The sequence below is a fragment of the Loxodonta africana genome, chromosome 10, assembly GCF_030014295.1.
Source record: "Loxodonta africana isolate mLoxAfr1 chromosome 10, mLoxAfr1.hap2, whole genome shotgun sequence".
NCBI classification, from domain to species: Eukaryota; Metazoa; Chordata; class Mammalia; order Proboscidea; family Elephantidae; genus Loxodonta; species Loxodonta africana.
The window spans coordinates 117,985,169-118,005,982 of record NC_087351.1 but is presented as its reverse complement, the minus strand read 5'-3'; the positions used below and the strand labels follow the sequence as shown (position 1 = coordinate 118,005,982).

At 62.7% G+C, this 20,814-nt stretch overlaps 1 protein-coding gene across 1 annotated transcript in view; it reads right to left on the bottom strand.

Annotated features, from left to right (window-relative positions):
• Positions 1–1,189: 1,189 nt before the first annotated feature.
• The window catches only part of KIF26A (kinesin family member 26A), a 40,132-nt gene continuing 20,507 nt past the window's right edge, over positions 1,190–20,814 (bottom strand). Inside the window, exons 4-14 of the mRNA XM_064293068.1 lie at positions 14,822–15,014; positions 10,562–10,774; positions 9,858–9,951; positions 9,074–9,616; positions 7,976–8,141; positions 7,600–7,762; positions 4,237–7,018; positions 3,042–3,247; positions 2,878–2,898; positions 2,496–2,646; positions 1,190–2,317 (exon numbers count right to left, since the gene is read on the bottom strand). Coding sequence (XP_064149138.1) covers positions 2,136–2,317; positions 2,496–2,646; positions 2,878–2,898; positions 3,042–3,247; positions 4,237–7,018; positions 7,600–7,762; positions 7,976–8,141; positions 9,074–9,616; positions 9,858–9,951; positions 10,562–10,774; positions 14,822–15,014 — 4,714 coding nt within the window. The 3' untranslated portion in view covers positions 1,190–2,135. The remainder of the gene's footprint in view (positions 2,318–2,495; positions 2,647–2,877; positions 2,899–3,041; positions 3,248–4,236; positions 7,019–7,599; positions 7,763–7,975; positions 8,142–9,073; positions 9,617–9,857; positions 9,952–10,561; positions 10,775–14,821; positions 15,015–20,814) is intronic.

The window sequence follows — 20,814 nt, the reverse complement described above, 5'->3', positions numbered from 1 at the left end:
CAATGAGTCAGAAGCCCCAGGTCCCCGTAATTCCAGGGACAGACACTGACCACCTGAGGTAGGACTGGAGTGCTTCCGCGGGGCACACTGCTGGCTTCCAGGGGGCCGGCGTGGGGGGGTGCTGGGGTGCCAGGGTGAGGCGCGCAGGTGGTCGTGTGACAAAGGCTGGGCAGCACCCAGCGGGGGGCACTCAGGGCCAGATCAAGGCCTAGGACAATGGGGGGAGAGCCTGAGGCCTACGGATGCAGCGTGGGGGAGCCCAGTATAACACCTTGGTGGGGTGCTGGCGTGGCGACAGGAAGGCAGGTTTGAGAGGGACATGCTGAGTGTGAGGGGCCCACATGACCTCGGCACGGATGGGGGCAGGCAGCCACAGGGGCCCACAAGACCTGGGCACAGATGGGGGCAGGCAGCCACAGGGGTCCACAGGACCTGGGCACATGCGGGGCAGGCAGCCATAGGGGCCCACAGGACCTGGGCACAGATGGGGGCAGGCAACCACAGGGGTCCACAGGACCTGGGTACAGATGGGAGCAGGCAGCTACAGGGGCCCACGGTGGCCTAGGAGGCACTGGGCAGGCCAAGGGGAGCCAGTTGGCGTGAGCACAGTGGGTCCATTTCCCCAAGGGCCCTGGGGGTCCCGGGTCACTGGAGTGTACAGAGAACTGGAGTCAGGACAGATTCTGGCCTAGTGCAAAAGGCCAGGGTCAACTCCCCCAGGGTTCTGGTTTGATCTGCCAATGGGCGCCCCTCCAGCCTGTCTTCCGGAAGGCAGGCGGGATGGAAAGAGACCAGGCCTTTCAGGAGACCAGGGCTGTCACCCTGCCTTGATTTCCCCAGCTGACACAACCCAACAGAAGGAGCCAGGAGCCCCCCAGAAAATGCTGCCTCCACCAGCCCAGCCCCAGAAGAGTGTGACTTGGGGAGAGGGACGGTGGGGAAACATGGGACCATCCTGCAGCCCTGCCCCCACCGATGCATGGCCCTGCAGCAGGCCTTCCCAGGACCCGTCTCCCAGCCTGCGTGCTGGGTCTCTGCTGGGCAGGCTGCAGTGCGCACCCCTGAACCCCGTGGTATGTTCCTCCAACACCCTGCCACTCCCTCACACTGGGACCTGTGGAGGGCAACACCCCTGGAGACCTTCCTTCCAGACGGCCAGTGACGCAGGAGCCGTGTGAACAATCGACGCGTCTTTTATTCACAAACCAAAGCTGTCGCAGGTATTATCTACACATTTGTACATAGGTCTGGGCACCGCCCACGGGGCAGGGAGGCCACTGTGAGGGTCACATGCATGCCAACATCGGCCTGACATGCCCCGAGGACCCCCACCCTGCTCAGGTGCTCCGACAGGGCCCACCCCACAGCTGGAAGGGGCCGGCTAGGGTACAACGTCCATAGAAAACCATAAAAACAGACCCTTTGTCTTCAAAACCCCACTGCAAATCCCGTATTCAAATGAAAACAATATAAAAATAGGAACCTAACAGAAACTTTACAAAACCCTTGTCCCCCAATTTTTTTTTTTTTTTGCGTACGTTGCGTTTTTGCTGTGGTTTTGGTAAGAATTCCTGCCGTGGACGGAGGCACTGTGCCCCGTGTGTCCCAGGCCAGAGGCAGCAGGTGCCAGGACAGAGGGGCCATGGTTGCCCGGCCCCGCTGACACCCCAGTGGCCACACACAGACCTGGGCCTGGACAGCTGGTGCGAGGAGACCTCCACAAAGTAGAACTCGTCCTGAATCCTAAACAAGACCCCTGACGGGCACAGGCATGTCCTGCTACATAAACGCCTAGCAGTGAAAAAGGCTCGGCCAGGTCTGCGGGCACACGGGGCGTGGGCGACCGCGCCGCCCATCTGCTGGTGTCTCGAGTGCTTAGCACCAAACGCACAAAGGAGAACAGTACTCGTCAAGGTAGAAGGCACTTGCGCTGCTGTCTGGTGGCGGCAGTCTCTCCACTCTCTCTCACTCCCTGTCCTCAAGCTCTGCCGGCTCCCCTACCCCCACGCCCCATCGCCTCTCTGAGACCCCCGGTCCTGCGTCCTCGTCGCTCCAACCATGCCACGTTCTCGCCCCTCACACCTCACATCCTCACTCCCCCGCACATCCCCTTCCCTATGGCCCAGCCCCTGGCCTCAGACATCCACCTCCTGCGGCCCTGGGACCGCAGCAGAGGCGGTGATGCTGACGTCAAAGCAGGTGACCATCATGACGTGGGCCTTGCACAGGTTGACGCACTGCTCCAGGGCTGCTGTGGCGCGCTCCAGGGCCGCCAGGTACTCGGCCGACTCGGGCTCCAGCTCCGGGTCCACCTCGACTAGGGGGGCAGTAGACACGGGTCAGGCCCAGTGGGGGCAGCACTGACCCACCCTTCATCCTCTGCTGGGCTGGGCTCCTGTGTCCCCATCCTCTCCGCATGCCACACAGAGCAGCGGGGGCTCAGAGAAGACAGCGCCACAAGGTCAATCCAGTGGGGGGGTTGGGGGGACACTCACACTGCTCCAACCAGCGGCCCCGCTCCACCATCAGCCGGCCCTGGGTCTCTGCCAGCTCCTCACAGAGGTGCTCGCGCCAGGCCTGCACCTCCCGCAGCCGCTGCAGCCTGCGTTCCGCCAGTCGTGGACGGGCGCCCATGCTCACCATGCCCTGAGGAGACGGGGGTTCAGGGTACACCCACTCCAACCCCACACCCTGCCTGCCAGCCAACTCCCAGCTCAGCCACAGTGGGGCCAGGTGCTCTGGAGGCCTCTTCTCAAAAGTATCCCCCGCCCCAGTGGGAACCCAGGGCAGCAGCCCTGGCCTGAGACCTCCTCCAGCCATTCGCCCTCTGCCTGGGAGAGCTGGGGCCGCACACTCAGGGCAGTGGGGCTTCCCTACCTTTTCCATGTCTGAGAAGGGCTGTGAACAGAGGAAGGACAGAGTCAGCGAGCTCAGCGAAGCCCCACCAGAGCACCCACTCCTGAGGCCTGGGCTTCCCACCACCAGACAGCTCGGTTTTGGGACCCTCATCAGCCCCACCCTGTCGGCCCCCTGGCCCTGACCTCAGCCGGGTCCTCTCGCAAGGCTGCCCGGTGCCGCTGCAGCCTCTGCACGTCGTCAATCTCATACACCTTGATCTCGAAGGGTTCCTTCAGTGTGCCGGCCAGCGGTGGTGGCAGGTCCACCCACTGCCCCGTGAGGCTGGGCTTCCGACCCAGAGCAGCAGCATCAGGCAATGGGGCCGGGATCAGCCGCCGCCGCTGAAGACCTGGAGCAGAGAGCCAGCGCATGAGCACAGCCCACCCGGGAGGGGAGCGGGACCAGGGAAGACCATGGGGCTGGTGCAGACACCCTCAGCTTGGCACCCACAGACCCAGCTCCAGTGGTTAGAGGACAAGTCTGGAAACAGAGCCGTGGGGTTCCTGGCCTGGCTCAGTTGACCTCTGCCCTCCCATCCCCAGGACGGTGATCGTGGTCAATTCCCCCTCAATCCACCCAGCACTGGGCCCCCTCGGCCCTGTCCAGCCTCAGCCTCCAGACACCAGCTGCCTGGTGAGGCAGCAGCCCCTGTCACCCCTCACCTCGGGGCGACCCCACTCCCCACTGCACACCCTCCCTGCTGCCCACGTCCTGGGACGCCCAGCCCCCACCCCAGCCTTCCCCTCACAGCTCTCTCCCAGGGTGCATCCTGCCCCTCCCCCACTCATCCATGAAAGGAAGCAGGCCCACAACCCAGGGTTCCCAGAACCAAGGGTCTGGGCAAGGAGCAGGAGCCGCCCTGTCTGAGGGCTTCCAGGCAGGTGGGGTGCAATCCAGGGCACGCTAGCCAAGAACCCCAAAGCCATGTCCACTCTGGGCTTTCCAAGGCCCCAGCTAGGTGACCCCAAGCAGGGTGCTACCAAGTGGATGAGACCAGCCTCAGGCAGCTAGGGTCTGAGGGCTCAGCAGGGCACGCTCAGAGCTTATACACTGTAGAGGGCTGTCACGTGAACAGGCTGAAAAGCCTGGCACATCTGTATACTGTCTAGCGCTGTGTGCACCTGGGGTCCATGAGGGCCGGGCCCATCACGTCTCACAGATTCATAAACTACAGAGAGCCACGAACATCCATACAGGGAAAGGTCTCGCGTATGCCGAACCGCCAGGGGCCGTGTGTATCTGAGACCCCTGCAGGCCAGGCCCATCTTCACGCATTCCCCAGGTTTAAACACTGTACAGGGCTGTGCTCACCCATGGCCATCGTCTTGGGGGACTCACCTGTGGCCCTCTTCTTGGGGGACCTGAGGCTCCGGGAGCGGGCGCCCACGGAGGCAGTCCCGCTCTCGCTCATGGAGTCAGGGGCAGAGGAGGCACTGCCGGTGGCCTCGCTGTCACGGATCATGCTCTCGTAGCCACTGCTGCCGCCGCTGTGGTAGAACAGGGCAGTGCGGCCCATGGCGGGCGGAAGCTCACCGCTCAGCACGCTGCTGTTGTCGCTGCCATGCCCACTGCTGTAGCGCTGGGGCCGCCGCGGCGCTGTCACTTTGCTGTAGGGTGAGGGCAGGGCTGGGCCTGTGGGTGGACGTCCCTCCCCCATGTGCATGCCGTCGTTACCGCCGTCTGAGTCGGCCACGCCCCACAAGGGGCCACTGTGGCCAGGGCCACCACTGGCCGCCAGCTCATGGACGCGGCTGTAGGCAGCCCGCAGTGCCTGCTTGGTGCCCATGACAGTGCCCCGCCCAGTCTTGGCCCCTGCACTGGGTGCTGCCCGAGAGGCCGTCCTGGGGCCCACGACGGGGCCGCTGGGGGTTCTGCCCACCGCAGAAGGGGCTAGCGACCTCACTGAGGCACTCAGAGCCCTCGCCCCGCCAGAAGCCAGGCTGCGGCCCTTGCCCCCTGCAACTGGGGGCTTGGGGGTCCCGATGCCCTTGGCGGGGCTGCCCCTGCAGGTGGGAGCATGCCCCGGCGTGGGGCTGGTGGATGGCACCCCCAGCCTGGGCACGGCCCGGCCTGGCCGCCCAGCAGGCTCCCTGGCCCTGCCACTGCCGTGCACCAGGCCTTCGGGCCGCTCGAGCGACGCAGGACCAGCGGGACGGTGCACAGCCTCAGCCTTGCCAGCCCGAACCTTCAGACTGGAAGTGGCCCTGGGAGCAGGGTAGTCACCCCGGCCGCTGGGCCTGGCCTCCTCTTCCCCTCGGAGGGCAGTGGCTGCAGTGGCCTGGGTGAGGCCCACAGCTGGGGTAGGGGCCAGGGCCAGGCCATTCTTGTGCTCCAGGCTGGACTTGCGCACGGGCGGGGCTGGGGGGGCCATTCCACCGGGCCTCAAGAGGGGGCCACTCTTGGGAGTGGCGCTCTTTTTGCTGGAGGGGGCCTTCAGGCTGCCCCAAGAGGCTGTGGCCTCAGCCAGCATATCCCCGCAGGACGCCGTGGGCGTGGTCACACCCAGCGTGGTAGCGCCCCTCCTCAGAGGCGGGATCCGTGCCTCAGGCCGCTGGGCTGCCCTGGCGACCACTTCACACCCATCCACCACCCTCTGGGCACACGCTGGCGGCACGTGGGCATCAGGCGGCCAGGGGGGACCCGCAGAGGCTGCCGGGACCACGTCAGCATCATCTGCACGGAGCAGCCACGGGTCCTCGAACAGGCCCTCAGGGCCACGGGGGCTCTGGCCCAGGTGCAGGCCACTCTCTCGGCCTGCAGTGGAGGTAGTCCTGGGTTTCCGGGGAAGGCTGGAATGGATAGTCTGTGCTGGCGGTGGTCCCCGTGGGGACCCCACCCGGGACACCCTGCCAGACCGGGAGGGGGCTGCAGGGGCTGAATCCCCCAGGTGAGAAGCCCGGGCTGGGCTGTCCAACCTGCTTTGCTCTGGGAGCCTGAAGTTGCCATCCTCTGGGGAGCCCTCCAGGGCAGGGGGTCCCTGGGGGCCAGGCCCTGCCCGAGACTCAGGGCTGAGTGGGTCAGGGCTGGCCCAGAAGGAGGGCTGGGGCGTGGGGGCTTGGCTGTCGGCGGCGCAGATGCTAACTTCGCTGAGCCAGGAGCTGATGGAAGAGCCATGGCTACTGCCAGCACAGGCAGCCTCGTCCAGGAGCCCCCTGGGGCTGTCGGCAGTCTGTGAGGTATAGGCATCGAACTCGTCATTGATGCTGCTGATGATGCTGACTGGCCGAGAGCCCGAGGCCAGGGCCTGCAGGGAGCAGTCGCTGCTGAAGCTGGCCAGGCTGGTGGGCCGGGGGCCGGCGAGGCTGCCCAGGGGCAGCTCCTCCACCACAGTGAAAACCAGCTCATCCTCCCCGTTGAGTTCCACGGGCTGCTGCAGCGTCACCGTAGTGGTCAGCAGGCCCCGGTCCAGGCAACGGCTTCGAGGTGGCAAGCGGGGGCAGCCCGCAGGGGGTGTCCGCACTGCGCCCCCTCCCCCAGGCTCCTCTGGCTGAGGTGGTGGTGGAGGGGCCGGGCTGGGCAGCCGCTTCCTGCTCCTGGAGGCCTTGTCTGTCACGGGCAGCTCAGGCCTGGGGCCACCATCTTCTCTCTGGTCTCCCCAAGCGCCCGTCCTGGAGGGTTCAGGGGTGCCCCCAAGGGGTTCTGGGCTGGGGCTGTCCAGAGTTTTGCTGGCCGCAAGCTGAGCACTCGAGGCCTTCCTGGGGGGTGCCACCTCTGGGTGCAGGGGCTTCCTGGGCGGGGGCACCGGGGGGCCCTCGCTGCCGTCAATGAACTCCAGCCTCTCCTGCAGCTCCGCGAAGGTGCTGCAGCGGAAGTGGTCGCAGTCAGCGTCCCTCGGCCCCTCTGAGGGCCGGCGGCGGCCCAGCGCAGGAATAATGGGCACGAAGTCAGGGGGGCCCTCGTTGTCAGTCAGCTCACGGTCTGACAGCGCTGCCCCGCCAGGCCCCACGTAGATGACAGTGTCACAGGACTGCTCACTGCTTGACGAGTAGTCAGGGTCGCAGGGTGCCCGGCGCTCGGAGTCTGGGGCCGAGGTGCGTGGGGGGCAGGGCCGCAGGGCCCGGGATCGGCGGGCACGGCCCTCCTCGCACGAGCTCTCTCCGCCTGAGGAACTGGACGCGTACTGGGGGGGTGGGACCAGGTCAGCAACCAGCACCCCCTCCACCCGCACCCTGCCCACCCCCACGAGCTCCTGGCAAAACCTATCTCCTCTCCCTTTAGACCTCCACCCCTACGAGCTCCCGACAGAACCTATCTCCTCTCCCCCTGGACCCCCATCCCCACGAGCTCCTGGCAGGACCTGTCTCCTCTCCCCCTGGACCCCCACAGCAAACATGGCAGCAACAACTGTGCTAAAGAGGGTCACATGCCAGTAACATGACACAGACAGCTCATTGACCCCACAAGGATGACAGCATGGACTGTTTTGCAGGCAGGAAACAAGCCCTCAGGGGAGGACATGTGCCCACAGACAATGCCAGACGCCTGACCCAGAGCGCCCTCAGACACCACAGCAGGCCTGTGGGGCATAGTGGGCCTTCCTGGCCTCGGGGAGGGGCAGGCAGGCAGGCGGGATAAGACCACGTGGGTTACCCCAATGGCCCATGCCCACCTGGAACCCGAGAGAGGCTGGGCAACTGCAAAGCCCTCTGTGGCAGAGGCCGTGACCTCGCTCATGCTGCGCTGGGACCCTGGCCCACCAACCTTGGCCTTCTTCCGGCGCAGGCGGTGAATGCGAGCAGCCAGCTGCACGGTGCTTAGTGTCTCAGCGTGGCGTGCTGGCGCATCCGAGACATGCGCGATCATGGTGGTGCGGCAATTCGTGGCGGCCAAGGACTCGCGCAGCAGCATGGTCAGCCTGTGGTCCCTGGGGCCAGAGGGGAGCTCAGGGCAGTGCAGTCAGCAGGGTCGGGTCTGAATGGCCAGGGTACAGGGCCCCCTAGGCTCTGGTCTGCACCACCTCCATCCCCACTCCCTGAGATCTGGGACTCCACCAGCCTGGACCAGCAGGGGCTGTGCTGGACACCCCTCAGTGGCCCCATGGAGCTGCCTCAGCCGTCCCCCAGGGCTCATCCCTCACCTGTAGGGCACGTGCTTGGCTCCATTGACCAGGGCCAGGATTACACTGCCCAGGGCCGACAGGGACAGGCACAGGGGGCCCCCAGTGGCCTCCCCGCCCTGGCCAGGTGCCGCTGCATCACAGCTGCCCAGATCGATAAGGTGCAGGCGGCTTCGGCCTCCAGACACTGCAACCCAAGGACAGGCGGTGAGCGTGGCCACAGGCACAGCCCTGCCATCATCATGGGCCCTGGAGAGGCCTCAGGGGCACCCCAGGGTACAGGCACCACCAAGGTAGACATTTCGGGGTGGGGGCAAGGGGTCAGGGAAGGTGGGCCTACTCTCAGGCAATATACACACACACATACACACCACCCGTTCACATACACACTCACACCACCTATGCATGCAACATACATGTGCAACACACAGCCTATGAACACTACACATGCCATCCACCCACACACACACCACGCATGCATATACCACCTATGCACACACATACCATGCACACACACATGCACACACGTGCAGACACCCACAGACATGCACACACATACACATACCATGCACACACCCACACACACACGCACACACCATGCACACACACATGCACACACGTGCACACACCATGCACGCACACGCCATGCACCCATGTGCACACCATGCACACACGCACACACACGTACACGCCATGCACACACACGCACACACATGTACACGCCATGCACATACACACCATGCACACACCATGCACACACGCACACACACATGCGCACACCATGCACACGCACACACACACCATGCACACACATGCACACACGTACATACCATGCATGCATACACACCATGCACACACACAACCATGCACACACATGTACATACCATGCACGCACACACACCATGCACACACAACCATGCACACACATGTACATACCACTCACACACCATGAACACACATGTACATACCATGCACACACCCACACACACCATGCATACACGTGCAGACACCTGCAGACATGCACACACACGCACACGTACACACACGTGCACACAGAAACCCACAGACATGCACACACACACACCATGCACACAAGCAGACCTGGAGCCTGGCACCTACTTCCACCCCGGCCGCACTTTTCCATGCAGTACTGGTAGACGTGCAGCGTGAACAGCAGGTGGGAGCTGCACCGGGCATCCTCACCACAGCCAGGTCGGCTGGAGCTGCGGGCAGCCAGGGCCGCGTCCAGGTACAAGGCTGCCCTCTCGGCTGTGGGCGCCCGCAGCTCGCTCTGGTTCTGAAGCTGTGGCAGCAAGCGGGTGAGGCTCCTCAGTGGGTGGGCCACACACCCCGCCCGTCCAGTCACCCGCCACAGGGAAACACATGGGAGCTGGTATACCTGTGCCCCGCAGATGGGGTCCTCCTGCAGGTACACACCCGGGGACTGTGCGTCCTGGAGGCTGCCGGAGGCCAGGTCAGCCAGCAGGTCGCGCAGGCTCTGGTCGCGGCCACACACCTCCACGGCCGAGACGCGCACCGAGAAGCGGGTGCCTGTGCGTTCCTTGCGCTCATGGATGAGCTTGAAGAGCCAGGAGATGGCACAGGGCACGACACCCAGGCTCTGTGGAGAGCTGTCCTTCCCGATCATGGTGTATGACTTGCCTGAGGGCCATGTGCGCATCAGCACCCCAGGCTCTGCGCCACAAGCGCTAAGGGCCAACCTGGGCCACTGAGACCCCAGGAGCCTCCTCTAATCCAATCCAAGGCCTTCCAGTCCTGCAGTATGTCTACACAAGCCCCCAGCCCGCTCCGATGGAGCGTGACCCTCCTTCCCCACCCAGAAACAGGGACGATGGCCAGGAAGGGCAGCAGAATTATCTAGGGGATGGCAGTGGGAACTTACCAAGGCTCGTGTGGCCGAAAGAAAAAATGCAGCCATCAGCCCCGCTGACCACAGCCTGTAACACGTCAGCCACGGTCCCTGAGCAGACTTCTGCCTGGGGAAGGGCCCATAGAGAATGAGTGAGTCAGTGCTGGGCCGAGGGGGCTGCAGCCTGGCTGTCCCCATCACGTAGCAGTCAGCTCACAGGGCGCCAGGCCAGCATACACAGGACCACAGCGATCTTGCATGTGCACAAGCATGCACAGAGCACACATGGACATAACACAGAAGGCCTACAACACTCGTGGGATGTACCAACCATGCACACGGTGCATGGACACGTACACGTATCACACAGAAATCACACAGACACCAAACCACACCGAGGTCACTCAGCCAGCATGGACACACACTCGGAACACAGACCACAACATGCAGAGACACGCACACGATCACACCACTCCTGGCACCCATAGCAGGTCCCAGGCAAAACACTGCTGCTCTGAAAGCTGGGAGTGGGGCTTCCCCTGGCTCCTCTGCTGCCCGGGAGGCAGCGGGGGACAGGAACAAAGGCCCCGCCTTCTCACCCGCTGTGGACACACCGGGGGGATGGCTGCCAGGGTCCAGTGGTCCATTTCAGCCTTTCTTTGTCCTCGCAGACCCAACCCCCATCCAGAGCTAGCGCCCTGCCCCATCCCAGAAGGCCCGCTGCCCCCGCACAGTACCTGCTCCGAGTCCTGGGGAAAAACGGCGTCAAAGGCAAACATCCTGGGCACTGCGGCAGTGGCTGCACGCCGGGGGCCAGCACTGCCTGGGGGCCCAGCGGCCGGGTCATAGAGGGTCAGCTGTTTCTTCCTCGGGTCCACTTTCAGGAAGGACATGGACTCAGCCGAGCGCTGGGCGCCCTGCGAGGGCCAGATCCGCAGCATGACTTTTACCTGGGGAGGCGGAAGGCGGTGCCCGAGCATCTGAGTGCTGCCCGCCAGCCACCTAATTACAGGGCAGGAAGCTATGCTGCACGGGCCGGCAGGCCAGGCCCCAGCACAGCCCCCAGCCCCCACCACAGGAATGCAAGCTGCATGAGTGAGGTCAGCATGGCCCAGGGCACCCTACCAGGCAGCACCAGACGGAGTGGGGCTGGGGGGGGGGCTCCGGGCACGCCAGGGGGCAGAGGAACCAGCCCTCAATGTGGGTGTCCTGGGAGCCTGTGGCAGCAAGAATGGCACACATGCACCCCAGCCCCCTGCTCCTCAGGAAAAGCAATCACCGCTGTGACCCCCACCCTCAGGGACCACAAGGGCTCGACCATTAGAAACATGCTCAGAGAGGCTGCCGTCTTGCTGAGTCACAAAGCCTGAGAGCAGTGAGGCTGCCTGGGTCTCCTGACACCCAGCCAGGCGCCCCCAGGACCTCAGGGCTCTCACCCCCGCCTCCCTGCACATCCCAGCTCTCCCCCACTTGCCCCAGGGAGGAGATGGGACCACTGCCCCACCCTCCAGCCCAGGAGGCTGAGACGTGGGTGTCAGGTCAGGTGCCCCTTCGTCCAATTCATTCATTCACGCATTATTCTTTTTTGCCGCAATTGTTCTAGCCAGATGGCCAAAGTGCGAGCAGCTACCAGTTCTGTCACCGATGGCAAACACCGAGGGCAAGGTGGCCTGAGCTTGTTCCTCTCCTATCCCTCTCCACACCTCCTCCCCATGGCCCCAGGGGGTCAGCCTCTGGCGGGCTGTGGCAGGAGAGCCAAGGCACAAAACCGGGGCTCCGCCCTGCCTGGGCCCCAGAGCTGCGTGCAGCAGGAAGGGCTGGAGTGTAGGGGTGCAAGGGCTGGAGGCTTGAGGGCCAGGGCAGGCGGGGCCTCAAGGAATCCCAATGCTTGCATTTCACCTGAGGGCAATGAATTGGTGGGGTACTTATTGCGTGTGTGTTTCCACCTGTCCCCGAGGCCTGCCAGCTCCGTGGGGTAGGGTCCAGCTTGGACTCGGCTGTCCCCAAAGCTGGGACAGCAGCCTGCACATAGTAGGTGCTCAATAGACAGTGACCAGCAACATCTCCAGCGTCGCTGAGAACATGGCGTTGAGGGCCGAGCCCAGGGGCTGGGAGAGAGGCCAGGCAAGCGGTGTCATGCTGCAGACACCCCTAACCCTGAGTTGAGAGCAAGCACCCCACAAAGTGTCCATTGTGTGGGGACGCCGCAGGGCTAGGGGGCAGGCTGGGGCACCAGGTCCCATTTCCTGCTGGAAAACACCCACTGCCCACTGTCCGCTTGCTGATAAAATCTCCACGTTCTCCACCACGGTGTAAATCAAATTGCCCGAGACTCATTTCAGAGCCAATATTTTTCACGGATTTAATTGTAAGTGACAGATACATAACGTCGGCAAAATTGGTTTACTGCGGGTAGTTCACACGCAGAGCCTTCGACTCCCCTTCAGCGTTGGGCAAATTGATATGCAAAAGTGCTCGGAATGAGGAGTCGCTGTCCTCCCCAGAGGAGTGTGAAAAAAAACGCTCTCCATTGTGCTCCTCAGAACCTGGCTCCATTAGGCAGGAATCGATTCCTTTATTCCCCGATGACATGAACAAAACTACTTCATTTCCAAGCGCCACCGTGGAGCAAAGGAAAATGTGCACTTCCCAGTAATTTTTGGCAATTTTTTTTTCTGTGTGAACTCTCCGCCACTTCAGGAGCCAACTGGGTCCTGAGAATTTGAGCGAATTCCTAGCGCGGAAAAGAGGCGCCCAAGAAGCCAGCTATTTCGCTCTTGACAAGACACACCGCCACCATCAGTGACAGGCTGCCCTCTGGAGCAGGGATATTAATCCCAACATGGGGGCTGCAGGAGGGAAGGGGTCAGGCCGGGGGTGGGGGCAGGGGTACCAGCCAGGCAGCCCAAAGCTGGCCTGTCCTGGCCAAGCGCACTGGGCCATTGTCTAGGCTGGAGAATCCTGTCATTATCTGGGAAATGATGGGGTCTTTGCAGACGACATGCACGTCAAATCTCTCCCCTAAATGTTCAGATATTACAAAGCCTCAATGAATAGAAGCCTGGGAGGAAAAAACACATTTTGCATAAAAAAGGGCTTGCAGCACCAGGCGGGGAGGGGGAGGGGCGCCGCAACACCCACCAAGAAAGGGATGTCTTTTTTAATACCACAATATGATGAATTATCTTAAGTAGCACGTTAACGTCAGAAATGGAAGGTAATCTAACTTCTTTTCTGTGACAACATAAAACGCCTTTCAGGCAGGCGTTTCTGACTGTGGGGTCCGTGCTGACAGCACGGGGAGCCAAAGTGGTACGGTGGGCGGCTCCTGGCCGAGGGCTCCTGGCCTCTGGGGAAGGTTGTGCGGTTGGAACTGGGAGAAGGGGGGGCGGGGGTCTGTACGAAGATGAAGGGAAAGCCCCAAGGGGGAGGCAGTGGGGGAAGCTGCCCCCTGAGTAATAACACAAAACAGCAACAGGGAAGGTACCACATGCTAACCAAGGACCCGCCACCACGGGAACCTCAAAGCTCCCTCAGGAGACACACCGTGCTGCCCCATTGCAAATGGAGAAGCTGGGGGTCACAGACAGGCGGGTCCGGTCACAGAGGGAGACCCTGGGTCCGTATGTCAGTAGGATCCGTGGCCACACTGCCCATCCACCACAGCCACTGGCCTCACAGGTTTCAACTCAACTCTACCCTGAGTCAGTGCCCGGTAGGCCAGGTGGCCAGCTGGTGAGGGTGAACAGCCCAAAGGCCAGAGTCAGGCAGGAGACAGAAGTCCCTCCCACCCCCTCGGGCCCTCAGCACTGCCCAACACAGGGTCAGGCCACCGTCACTCAGCAGACCTCCTGAGGGCCAGGAGCTGGGGCAAGAGCGCTATCACCAGGCGGCTGGTATTCTGCCCTTATTCTGGCCCTGGGCTGGGCAGACAATGAGGCGGCCTCTCCAACACAGAGCCATCCTGTGACCACCCAGGAGGAGCTGGGGGCCAGGAAGCTCACCGCCACCCCCCTCCCCGAGCCATGGCGACGGGGCCGAGAAGAGACGGGGCCGAGAGAAACACTTTGTCCACGGTCACGCAGCCAGTGGGGGCCGTCCCGGGGAGACTTAACTCAGAGGTCCACTAGAAGCACAACGCCCACCAGGGCCTGGACACATGTGGAGGGCATAGCCACACTTCCTGCAGGTGACCTCGGAGACATTCACGGAGTCCACACCCCAACCCAAGGCCACCAGGGCTATGAGAAGTACCTGCCTGCCTCCATACGCCTCCCCTCACAGGCTGCCTGGCCCCAATTCCACACCGCATTCCTCAACTGGGCCCTCCCTCGGCACTCACTCCAGCCTCCCAACAGTGGCCACCCTCATTTCAGGCCAGAGCTGAGCCCTGTGGGCCACAGAGGGAGGCAGTTGCCCCGGGGAAGGGGTTGGGGGGCTGTGGGGCTCTGGGAGGTCAGCCACACCAGAGACTCCCAAGCAAGTGCTGCCTTGGGTGGGGCCTCGGGGGGTCACAGCCCCAAGTGGCGCTGACACTGGTCATCACAGTCACCAGGACTGAGACTCAGCCAGCTGACCAAAGCCCTCTAGCCAGGACACCGCCAGACTGGGCCAGGACCTACCCTCTCTGGAGCTCAGCTTCCCCAGTGAATCAACAGGTCACACCTGTCCCTTTTTCTGAGCGTGTGGCAGGCTGCGGCTGGGACCTGGCCCACCCTGAGGGCAGGAAGGCAGCCCCCAGCAGAGATGCAACGGGGTTCCTTTGCTCAGACCCCCACTGTGGACCTGGCTGCCCCACCCCCACCCCTGCCTCCCCACCGCTCTCTGCCTCCCGGCCAGCCTTAGCCTCCCCATCTGCAACCCACTAGCCACCCCAGTCAAACCTAGGAGGAAAAAGTGGGTCCCCCACCTCCAGCTGCCCCTCCCTGCCCCTTCTCAGATAGCCATGCCCCACCCCGAGGGTTATCCCCATTACCCCCAACTCAGGTGGAGTCTACCTTTCCAACGCCTCCAGGGGTGTCCTTGGCCTTGGAAACCCTGAGCAGGCAGGGGGGCGCGGGGGGCGGCCACAGCTGCAGGATGCCACTGAAGTCTGTGGGGTAGGTGGAGACACCTCGGGTGGCAGGGGCCGGTGGTGGCGGCGGTGGCGGCTTCTTGCGCTTGGAGGCCAGGCTAAGCTTCTGGGCGGCCCTAGTGGGGAGAAAGGGGCTCAGCGCAGGCACTAGTGGCCATTTCCTGCCACGGCTGCCCTGGAGACCCAGCCAGCCATGTTGGACCCTTGGACCACATCAGACCCACGGGGACACGTCGGAGGAGACAGCAGTGACTCACAGTAGCCCTGCTCTCGGGGCTCCCAGCAGAGCTTCCCTTAGCTCAGCGGGCTCTCCTCGGGCACCCGGCTGCCACGCAGACGGAACGGGCTGAAGCGGCTCCTTGTGGGGGGCTAGGCCGCCTCACGTCCCCATCCCAGACAGCCAGGCTCAAGGTGGCCACTCACAGGCAGTGTGCTCATGGGACCATGACTCAGTCCATGTGCCTTCATTCACCGCATGACCACCTGAGGCCCTGTGTGTGGTCCTGATGAAATAATGCATTCCAGGCACACAGCCCAGTGGTCTGCATACATGAAGAGCTCAATAAATGCAGGACCCGTGCTGTCCAGCACACCTCACACCCTCATGCGCTCACTGGGAGTGGAACTTCCATCCCTACTGCCGCCGGCTCAAAAGCCAGCCCACCCTTCCACTCCTGGGCCGCTGGGAAGGCCTCGGCCCGCTCTCCTCCTCCTGCGGCCCCCACCATCCTGCCCCTGCTCACAGCACCCACAGCAGCCAGAGACTTGCAGGAATGCAGATTCTCAGGCCCCACCCAAGACCAAAAGATCAGAAACTTGGGGCGGGCCCAGACATCTGGGCTTGAACACGCCCTTGGGGGGGATTCTGGTGCAAACTTGAACGCCAATGGTCTGGATGGCGGGAACGCCCAGCCTAAGCACACACGCGTGCACACACACAGACAAGCACACAATCACACAGATACACGTGCACAAATACACATACACACACATACACACAATCACACACGTGCACACACAGAGGTACACACATACACACCTGCTCACACACTCTCTCCCTCACACAACTCTCACAGCCCCAGGCCTCTGTTCACGGATTCCCCCAGGGACCTGGTCACCAAGCTCTACTCTGAACCCATCAGTCCCTGGGGGTTTCTCTGTGCCACCAGCCCCTCCCTGCAAGGGTTGCCACAGCATCCCAGCAAGCCCCCTGTGGCGCACCAGCACCCACCAGACGGTGGGCCTCTCAGGCTACACTGCCCTCCCTGGCCTGCCCACCCTGCCAGCAACACCAGGGACCCCACAATGTGCTTCAAACACAGGCCTGGGTTTGCACTCAGGTTCCTGTGGCTGGACGCTTGGGCCAAGGTCTCCCTAAGAGGAGGTGGAGAAATCGTGGGGCCGCCCCGCGCCCTGCACCCCAGTCCCCACCCCTGGCTCCCCAGCCCCCGCCCACCTCCCCTCAAAGTCCCCCAGGGTTCTCAAACCTAAGTTGTCTTCTCAAAGGGACCCCGAAGTGGATGGCCAAACCCAGCGCAGCAGCCCAGGCCCTTCCATGGGCTTCGGTGGCGCCTCCTGTCCCCCTCCAGGAGCTCCCGCTGGCGTTTTGCTAAACCCCTCTTATCTTTAATAGGAGTTGTCTTTTAAGAGGCCCCAGGGACGGCTTTCCTCCTAGTGAGGTGTCATCACAGAAAATAAAAGTAATCTACAACAGGAGGCAGCAACCGATAGAGCACCGCAGCCACCACGGAGCCGGGGGTGGGGGGGTGCCTGGCAGAGGGGAGGGGAGGAGGCCAGCAGGGGCTGCGGTGGAGCCCTCAGCCTCAGGCATCTGGTCTCTGGCCGCTGTAGCAACTGACGCTCGGACAGGGCCCCAGAGACCCCAGACTCCAGGCGTCATGAGCACACCTATACCAGCTGACCAGGTGTGAGCCAGCCTGGAGCTCCTGAGCCAGCTCATGGTCACCTTGCAGTCCTGTTGTTATACGCGGTCGAGTTGACTCTGACTCACAGTGACCCATGCGACAGAAAAGAACTGCCGCACAGGGTTTTTTAGGCTGTAACCATTTTTTTTTTTTTTTGGAAGATCATATGGACAGATTGCCAAGTCTTTCTCCTGTGAAGCCGATGGGTGGGCCAGGCCAACAAACAGCCATAGCCAGATAGGCCTTTGCCCAGCCCCCTGGGCCTGGCAGGGTCACCACAGGCACTGTCTGTGCGTCTGTGCCACGTCCATACCCCGAGGTGGTCACCTGCAGTCTGCGGGGGAGGTAGGGGTGTCTTGAACCCACCTCAAGTCTCCAAGGGCAGGTGAGCCTGGGGGGACCCGGCAACATCAAGGTTGAAATCAAATCTGTAGGCTGAGGCCAGAACGCCCATGGGTGTCATGGAGCTGGGGTGCAGTTGGCAGTTGGGGCAGGGGAGATGTCCCCACAGGGCACACCCCAGCCCCAGGGCACCTGGACGGAGGTCTCTGAGGTCCCTGCCAGGCTGGGAGTCGGATTTTACTGTTTTTTTTTTCTGACCTGACTCGGGTGCCTCCCTCCCCTGCCCGCCAGTCCCCAGCCACTGCTTTATGGGCTCCCTTCCCAGTGTGACTCAAAGGCACGTCACGGTTAGTGGGGCCCCAGGACAGCGCTTTCCCCTTTGATGGCAGTCAGCCTCCCTGGGAACCTGGACACGCCCACAGCCCACACCCACATCCACTCACAGGCAGTGCGTTGCCCACAAGGCCCTCAGCCTGTTGGGGGTGTAGATCTGGTTCTTAAGCGGTGAAGGAGGAGATGAGCGGGTCAGGGAAACATCAGGCCCACAGAGCAGGAAAAGGGAGACGTGGGCCGAGGCAGCTGCCACACTCGGGGGACCTGCCAGTTGTCAGGGGTGGCTGGGAGGTGAGGGCATGGAGAGGAATGGGCCAGGCCTGCAATGGTTTCACTCTGAAGGGAAGACTCAGGAGAACAGGAGCTTTACCTGACAGTGCACCCTTCTCATCCTCAGGAGACACCTCCCCTAGGAAGGCCACCCTAACACCCCCGAGCTGGGCTAGGGACCCCGGGGACTCCCCCAGGCCCTGTGCACCCCCCCCCATACCATAGGGCCATCCCCTGCCCTGCAGGGTGTTTGCCTGGACAGCTCTTCTCTCAGGTGCTCAGAACACACCTGTCAATGAGTGAATGGATGAATGTATGAGTGAACAAACAAATGAGGGAGAGGGTGGCTCCTCCCACCGGCCAGCCCCTCACTGCCATCCTGCTGGGCCTTCCCCGGCTCACCACCCTGGAAGTATTTTGTTTTTTCTGCAAAGAAAAGCCGCCTCCCCGACAAGAAGGTGATTCCACACTGGCTGGCCTGACGGCAGACCCTGAATCACCTGAGACACGCACCAGACCATCCTGACATATGAGGGTCAGTTACGGCCAAGTCGCCGCTTCCTAAGTGCTGGGATGAGGCTGTCCCTGCACCCACCCCCCAGGGCCCTGAGATCCCCCAGAGTCTCCATCCCAGTGCTGGGGGGGGGTGGCATCTGTCAGCTGAGGGGCCCCAGTCCACCGCCACAGGGACTCGCAGGGACCAGGGGACCAGAGCCTCTACTTCTGCCTGACACGTGCTGTGCTGGAATACTCCCCTTCACTGGGATCTTGGCCCCAAGGCTTCCCAGGAGCCTTCCTGCTGGACACCCACTGGGCCTCCTGTGGGCCTCTGGTGACACCCACCTGGTGTCTGCACCTCTACCATGTTCCAGGCAGGGGCTAGGGGCTGGGTTCCAGGCCAGACGGGGTGGGGGAGGGCTGCTGAGGCTGCAGCACCCCTGTGTGGATGGAGGGGGCAGAGGCAGGAGGGTCACAAAGCAGGGGGACACAGAACGGGATGCAAAGCAGGGGACACAGTGGGGGGACACAGTGCAGGGGGCACAGAAGAGGGGGACACAGAGCAGGGGACACAGAGCAGGGGGACACAGAGCAGGGGACAGGGAAGAGGGGGACACAGAGCAGGGGACACAGAACAGTGGACACAGAGTAGGGGACACAGAGCAGGGGGGCACAGAGCAGGGGGGCACAGAGCAGGGGGCAGAGAGAAGGGGGACACAGAACAGGGGACACAGAGCAGGGGACACAGAGCCACGGCATGAGCCGGGCAGTGGGGATACGGGTGCAGGGAAATGCGGGGCCCCATGCTAGGGATGCTGTGACACAGGGTACAGACACAGGGCCCTGTACTGCCCACGAGAAAGCACAGTGCTGGTGCTGCCCGGGCTTGGGTTCACCTGAAGGGCTTGAATGAAGGCACTCGGGGAGATGGCAGAGGTGGGACAGGGGCAGGACAGGAAGAGCCCAGAGCTGGTGGGAGTAGGGGGTTATACAGCAGAGAGCAGAGAGGGCTCAAAAGGGGAAGGCTCAGAGCCCCCAGAGGAAACACGATGATGGGTCTCCCCACCCACAGGGTGTCCTTTCAGAAACACCTTGCTGAGACCAGAGTACGGAGCTGTGCAACCATGCGCCCCATGAGCAGAGCACAGCCCTCGCCCTCTGGTCAGGGAGTTCAGTCCACACCCTACAAGATGACGTGACCTGGCTGCTGGGCCCCCAGAGCTACCCCCCACCTTCCCACATGAAATAAGGGGCAGGGCTGCTCAGGGGGTCACTGGGAGGTCTGAGGTCATGGGGAGCACTCAGGAGCCTGTGGCAGAGTCCAGAATCACCCAAGACCATGGAGCTCTAGAGCCCCAGCTCAGACCCCAATCCACTCTGCTCCACCTGGCAAGCCTCACCCACCAGACTCCTATTCAACTGTCAAAGCCCACCTGTGGCCACAGCACAGGCGCACACTCTGTTCTGTCCCTCCTCCTGTCCCACGCTGCCATCACAGGCAGACCCCCACCCCCCCTCCCACCCTACCACTCCTGGAAGCTTTAAGGACAGGTGTGGGCGGGGTCAGCTCTGCTCCTCCAGGTCTTCCGTGAGGAGCAGGGTACCCAGGATGTGTATGTGTCTGTGACACACCTGAGGCCCCAAAGGGGCCAGGGGCTGCTGTTCTCTCTGTGGTGTCTGGACAAACCCCTTCTCTTTGGGCCACAGCCCCGCACCCCCCCCCAAAAAAAAACGAGGTGAGGGGACGGTTACGGATGCTGCCAACCCAAAGAGTCCCCAACCCAAGCAAGCTCACTGGGCCCACTGGGGGACCAGCTTCTGGCCATGAGCACCCCCAGCATCACGCCTCCCCAGCCCAGCTTGGTTTTAGGCCTGCTTATCGCTGGTTTCTATGGAAACTTCCCAAGGTCAGAGGAGCCCCCAGCTCAGCTCCCAGACAAAGGCAGAGAGAGCTGCTTCCACCAGGCGAATGAGCCGCAGCAGGGACCCCAGGCTGCCCCACGTCTCTCAGTCAGATGGCCCTCAGTAGGTATCCGGGTGGCCCAGGAACTTGGGGCCATGGGGCTGCTCCCCACTTGGAGAAAGCCTCAGCTTCATATCCTTGCATGGCAGGTGGGGCCAGTGGTCCCCACAGCCCTACACAGAGCCACTTTCAATGGGACACCCCGCAGTGGGACCCTGAGGGTGCAATTCCAGGCTGCATGGGGTTGCCCCTTCTTGCCTTACACCTTGCACCCTCCCACTGCCAGAGGCCCCAGGACCCCCACCCGGCCCCGCACCCCAGGGCTCCAGCCTGGCGCCCTGCACCTAATTGAGCCACGGGCCAGCTGCAGCTGCATGAGTGATTCCTGGCTGTGCTCCAACACGGCGGGTGCTTGTCAGCCACTGCGACAATGCCCTGATCATATGCCCTGTCACTCCCCAATCAGCCCACGGTCCCCCGGGCTGGCGCTGATAAGGCACCTGTGCACCATCCCAGCCCAGTGCAATCCACAGACAAGCTGATGGCCAATCGCTTATCAGTGCTGTGAGGGCTGCTAATGGGACA